Raw genomic sequence first — 5,384 nt, 5'->3', positions numbered from 1 at the left:
ACAAATGCATCTCGATGTTCCGTGCAAAGCACGGGCACCTTGCTAGCTTCTTATAAAAAACAGAGTTGGTGATGATGGTGTGCCTGCCATCTTGCAATATAGGCCGTCCGATTTATATCTAACGGATAGGAAGGAAACTATGGCAATTTTGCAAAAAGATACCCACACCCCTCTCATATTTGCAAATAAGGCCTTCCCTCGTTCATCCTTTTCTCTTATACGATAAACTACTCATACAAATGCATCTTGATGTTCCGTGCAACACACGGGCATCTTGCTAGTTACATATATATTTGTGGCTAGGAGTTTCTAGTACAAACTTCGCCATGTACAATTGTTTTTGCTTTTTTCCTAAACTACCCTCCCACCTCATCCACTCTCTCGCTCACTCACCCACTCTCTGTCTCGCCTGCGTCACCGGCGCCTCTCGCTAGCTCGTGTCGCCGGTGCCTCTCCCTTGCCCGCGCCGCCGGTGCCTCTCCCTTGCCCGCGTCGCCGGTGCCTCTCCCTCGCCCGTGTTGCCGGCGCCTCTCCATTGGCTCCATCGTTGGTGCCAAGATCTCATTTTTATTCTCCGGTGGCTGATTTCGAGTGCGTCGGCTCGATCTGCAATGGCCTTCCTCCACTCCAACGCCGTGCGGTACGTCATCCCTTCCTAGCTCCCTCGCTCCTTCTCATCTGGATTCACTCACTCCCGTCTCTTCTCCCTCTCTGACCCCGTCTCCATTACCAGGATGATGCCATGGAAGGGCCACCATGACAAGGAGCAGGACGACGCCTTGGAAGGTTCACCGACAGGAGCAACTACGTACGGTCTGGTCTTCTCCACTGACAGGGATATCGACATGGAGGTCCGCCATGGAAGGCCTGGAGCTCGTCATGGAGGGTCCCTCCTCTCTCTTCCCCTCCCTCTACTCTGTTGGTTGGTTGGACGGAAGACCATCGCTCGTCCAGCTCTGCTTCTTCCACCGCTGCTCCCGTCCCACCATAGTGCCACAGACGCTATGCCAAGCACGGAAGGTATCACCCTCCTCCCTATTTGCTCGCTTACTGCAACTTATCTTCAAAGATGATAAAACCGTAGAAATCCAAAACTGCAGAAAACTGCAGAAATCTTTGGAGTTCCTTCTTCAGAAACTTTTATTCTGGCGCAGTTTGTACAGATTTTTATGTACAATACGCAAAGTCATATGACTGCTGAAAATGGACCGTCGTATATGCCTGTACAAGGTTGGGGGAGGCACGGTCAGCGTTGGTGTATTTTCAGTTTGTACTGTCATAATTTTCAGTTTGTAAAACTGAGAAGTGTATTTTCCATTTTGAAACTGAGATCTGCTTGCACTATCATACAATAATTTTCAGTTTGTAGATGACTTTAATTGATGGATTTCTTCTCTGGAATTAGATTCGGGGAGCCGCCTCGATCCAGAGTACTCGCAATCCATTATAGGGCAGTTCAAAGCCTGCCTCTGGAAGCATTGGTTGACCTATTGGCACAACCCAGATTACAACCTTGTCAGATTTTCCTTCACTTTGTTCACAACCTTGCTGCTTGGCTCCATCTTTTGGAAGATTGGCACCATTATGTAATTACTGTACTTATCTTTATCTTTTACTCATTGATTACAATGTACCAGCATCTGAATTTTTTGTGCCTTGATGTAGGGGTGGATGCCAATACTCTTAGAATGGTCAGTGGAGCAATATACACAATAGTGATGTTTGTCGGCATCAACAACTATGCAACCGTTCAACCAATTGTTTTAATCGAGAGAATAGTTTGTACAGAGAGAGGGCTGCTCCATTGCTCAGGTAAGAATATAAAAGATCCTTGGCAGCTCCTAAGATTATTTGTGCCTTGTTAGTGTGCAAATGCAATTTGTCTTGTGTATTGCATATGCACATCACATGGATTATGCTTGCATTTACTTCAAAATTTACGGCAATCGCTAGTTGTCTTTTGAGCGAAAACTGAAATTTAAGTTCTCTGCTGAATTTGGGGTGTACTGTTGGTTAGTTTGTTACTGTAAGTACCAACATTTCAGTAAAAGATTATTGATTTGTTTTTTAAAATCCATATCTTGAACTGAAAATCCTTGATACATGCTATTTGTTAATGGTAATAGTTAGTGTTAGATTCTGTTATATGGAATCTACTTTATCATGGACATGCCTAGGGGCTTAGTGTAGTTATTGTGGCCCTGGCCGTCAGAGCTGAACTATCGCTTGTTATCCCTACAGATGTTCGTGCTAACTGAATATGCTAATTTGCATTGCTTTTGTTGCATAACCATGTTTTTTTTCTGAAGCTACTTATGCAGCGAGGGTACAGGTTGTTCTAGATGGCTCTGTAGATAGTGAGAATGAGGAGACTCAAACTCATGAAGATTCTAATGAGGAAATCGATTATGATAAATAACAACACAGGTAATCTTTCAGACAGACACACCAAAAAAAATAGTTCGGTCCTTAATTCATTACTTCCAAAATGTAAAGTAAATTCCAGAGACACATAACAAAGAGTCTTTTGTGCTAAACTTTCTAATTAACCGCTCCAAAATATGTACTCGCCACAAACAAACTTTCTAATTCACTAGTCTTCATCTTTGACTCACTACAAATAAACCTATGAAAATAGATGTCTGCTAAAAATCCTGCAAAAATTCCCATAAAATATTTCAATAAAATCTAAGAAGTCTTCATCTTTGAAAATCTACCATGGTGTCATAGGTTAAAATCCAATCACTTCATCATTGGTCCAATTAATTTTTTATAACAAAAGTTGTTCAATTTGTGACTAAAAAAGTGGTTGAATTTTAGAGTGGTAATATGGTATACCTCGGATAGGTTGGTCTATGATAACCGGAGGTGGAGTGGATTAGCATCTAATGTGAGGCAATCACTAGCGGTCTGGTCGTGGTTGTGGGTATGCGTCCGGTGCCTAGGGATCAGAGTCTGAATAGCAGAGTTCGTCGATATTGTAGTTATTGTGGCCCTGGCTGTCAGAGCTGAACTATCGCTTGTTATCCCTACAGATGTTCGTGCTAACTGAATATGCTAATTTGCATTGCTTTTGTTGCATAACCATGTTTTTTTTTCTGAAGCTACTTATGCAGCGAGGGTACAGGTTGTTCTAGATGGCTCTGTAGATAGTGAGAATGAGGAGACTCAAACTCATGAAGATTCTAATGAGGAAATCGATTATGATTAATAACAACACAAGTAATCTTTCAGACAGACACACCAAAAAAAATAGTTCGGTCCTTAATTCATTACTTCCAAAATGTAAAGTAAATTCTAGAGACACATAACACAGAGTCTTTTGTGCTAAACTTTCTAATTAACCGCTCCAAAATATGTACTCGCCACAAATAAACTTTCTAATTCGCTAGTCTTCATCTTTGACTCACTACAAATAAACCTATGAAAATAGATGTCTGCTAAAAATCCTGCAAAAAATTCCCATAAAATATTTCAATAAAATCTAAGAAGTCTTCATCTTTGAAAATCTACCACGATGTCATAGGTTAAAATCCAATCACTTCATCATTGGTCCAGTTAATTTTTTATAACAAAAGTTGTTCAATTTGTGACTAAAAAAGTGGTTGAATTTTAGAGTGGTAATATGGTATACCTCGGATAGGTTGGTCTATGATAACCGGAGGTGGAGTGGATCAACATCTAATGTGAGGCACTCACTGACGGTTTGGCCGTGGTTGTGGGTATGCGTCCGGCGCCTAGGGATCAGAGTCCGAATAGCAGAGTTCGTCGGTGTGGGCTAGCAATGTTAAGACTTTAAAAAGATTATCATCAATTGTGCACTACATATCTGATCTTGACAGTGCAATATGAACATGACTGATGTTTAATATAGCGAACGGAATATCAAATTAGAAATTGTGGTGTTGTTTGGCTGGAGGGGACGGTAATTCAGGGAGGGGTAGGGAGGGTGGATTATGAGTTTGAGGGTTGAAGTCCCATCATTTTAGAAAGTTCAATATACATCGACACTTCATGATGATTCATCATAGGATGCATTTCAAGATACAAATCAGTCACTCACAGTTTTTGTCTGTCTTACCAAACATGAAAGTAAAACTAAAACCAGAATTTACATGCCTAATCCCACCATGATGTCCCACCCTGTCCCAGTTGATGCCCAAGCCAAATAATCCAGGGAAGATATGTAGAACAATGTAATGTATGACCGGAGAACCAAACTACTAAGATCAATACAGTGAGAAAACTAAGTTTTTGAAAAGTAGTCAATGATAAAAAAATGTTAGAACTTCATCAGTTGACACCATAACAAGTAAAAACACAGAAGACATGTGACTGCTAATTACTCAATAGATGTAGATCAAGTTCCCTCTATAATACTTGCAATGTTAGGAGTCATCTAAGCCCAAACAGGCATCATGCCTTCTCATTTATCCAACCAGAAACCTCCTCTAACAAGGCACGGCCCTTTCCAATGGTGGCACATTTTTCACTCGGGCATGCCATGTTGGCATGAGAAATAATCTCAAGAGCATCCCATTTAACCAAAAATGTTACCATTCCAGATTACTCAACGCGTTGAATAATCTCATGCCATGCAGCTAGTTGTATCCTATGCGGACATGCATCTCTTGTTAAATTAGAATTCATCACAATAACAAAAACGCAAAGCGGAGAAAGCACATATGTTGGTGTCACGGTAAGCAGCCAATTAGTACAAGCTTCCACATTATGCAAAACTGCACTACAAAGATATTATTACCGATATGCGATATTCTATTTACATGTAGAAGGTAGATTGCATCGTCATAGAAAGTATAGAAAATTTCAATGCTTACAGACTTACCTTCCCATTATTCTTTCTCAGATCAGCAGAGATGAATCGGCTTCCACCGGATCCTTAGCTGGTGTAGCCTCAACTGCTTGCTCAGGACGATTGCTTAGCATGACGTGCAGCCTCCCGCGGCAGTAGTTCAACTCCTGCACAATTACACAAAAGGCATAGACCGTCAGAACATAGTCCAATGGTTTCTAGACCTGGCGTACATCGGCGCCTCCATGGCTGCTGAACAGGATGAAGAGGAGCACTAGAGGACCATGGCAGCGGTGAGACCCAACCCGTCGCGGCGCCTAGTGAGCAGGCGCACGGACACACCAGTAAAGCATAGCACAGCGGCGGCCATGTCCTCCATCTCGATGCTTCAGCCGGGCGTCACCATGTAGTCACACAACGACCTACACTCCATGATAACCTCTCGATTCCGCCGCCCACAAATCTCACGGCGTCGAGGTGGCCATGGGAGGGCTCGCCAGAGTGGTTTAGGCGAGGATCAGGGGGTTGTGGAGATCTGGGTGGAGGTGGTTTGGAGAGGTTCGGGGGTGAG

The 5,384-nt window shown here is 42.6% G+C and overlaps 1 protein-coding gene across 3 annotated transcripts; it reads left to right on the top strand.

Annotated features, from left to right (window-relative positions):
- Window positions 1–398: 398 nt before the first annotated feature.
- LOC125551701 lies at window positions 399–5,139 on the top strand. 3 transcript variants are annotated; one of them, XM_048714991.1, is made up of 5 exons: window positions 399–640; window positions 734–1,020; window positions 1,666–1,812; window positions 2,310–2,427; window positions 4,868–5,139. In XM_048714991.1, exons 1-4 carry the CDS (start codon window positions 612–614, stop codon window positions 2,417–2,419), a joined length of 573 nt encoding a protein of 190 aa, XP_048570948.1. In that variant the 5' UTR covers window positions 399–611; the 3' UTR covers window positions 2,420–2,427; window positions 4,868–5,139. The 3 variants fall into 3 exon arrangements, with proteins under 3 accessions (XP_048570948.1, XP_048570951.1, XP_048570949.1); XM_048714994.1 differs by lacking the exon at window positions 2,310–2,427 and having other exon boundaries at window positions 4,868–5,001; XM_048714992.1 differs by lacking the exons at window positions 2,310–2,427; window positions 4,868–5,139 and adding an exon at window positions 1,406–1,586 and having other exon boundaries at window positions 1,666–2,067.
- The last annotated feature ends 245 nt before the right edge of the window (window positions 5,140–5,384 follow it).

The sequence above is a fragment of the Triticum urartu genome, chromosome 4, assembly GCF_003073215.2.
Source record: "Triticum urartu cultivar G1812 chromosome 4, Tu2.1, whole genome shotgun sequence".
In the NCBI taxonomy this organism is placed as follows: Eukaryota; Viridiplantae; Streptophyta; class Magnoliopsida; order Poales; family Poaceae; genus Triticum; species Triticum urartu.
This window is presented reverse-complemented; position numbering and strand designations above follow the sequence as displayed.

Coding starts and splice junctions, on each gene's coding strand:
- LOC125551701 (XM_048714991.1), top strand. CDS start 612: ATGGCCTTCCTCCACTCCAACGCCGTGCG. Junction 641..733: donor CTCCACTCCAACGCCGTGCG/GTACGTCATCCC, acceptor CTCCATTACCAG/GATGATGCCATGGAAGGGCC. Junction 1,813..2,309: donor AGGGCTGCTCCATTGCTCAG/GTAAGAATATAA, acceptor TTTTTTCTGAAG/CTACTTATGCAGCGAGGGTA.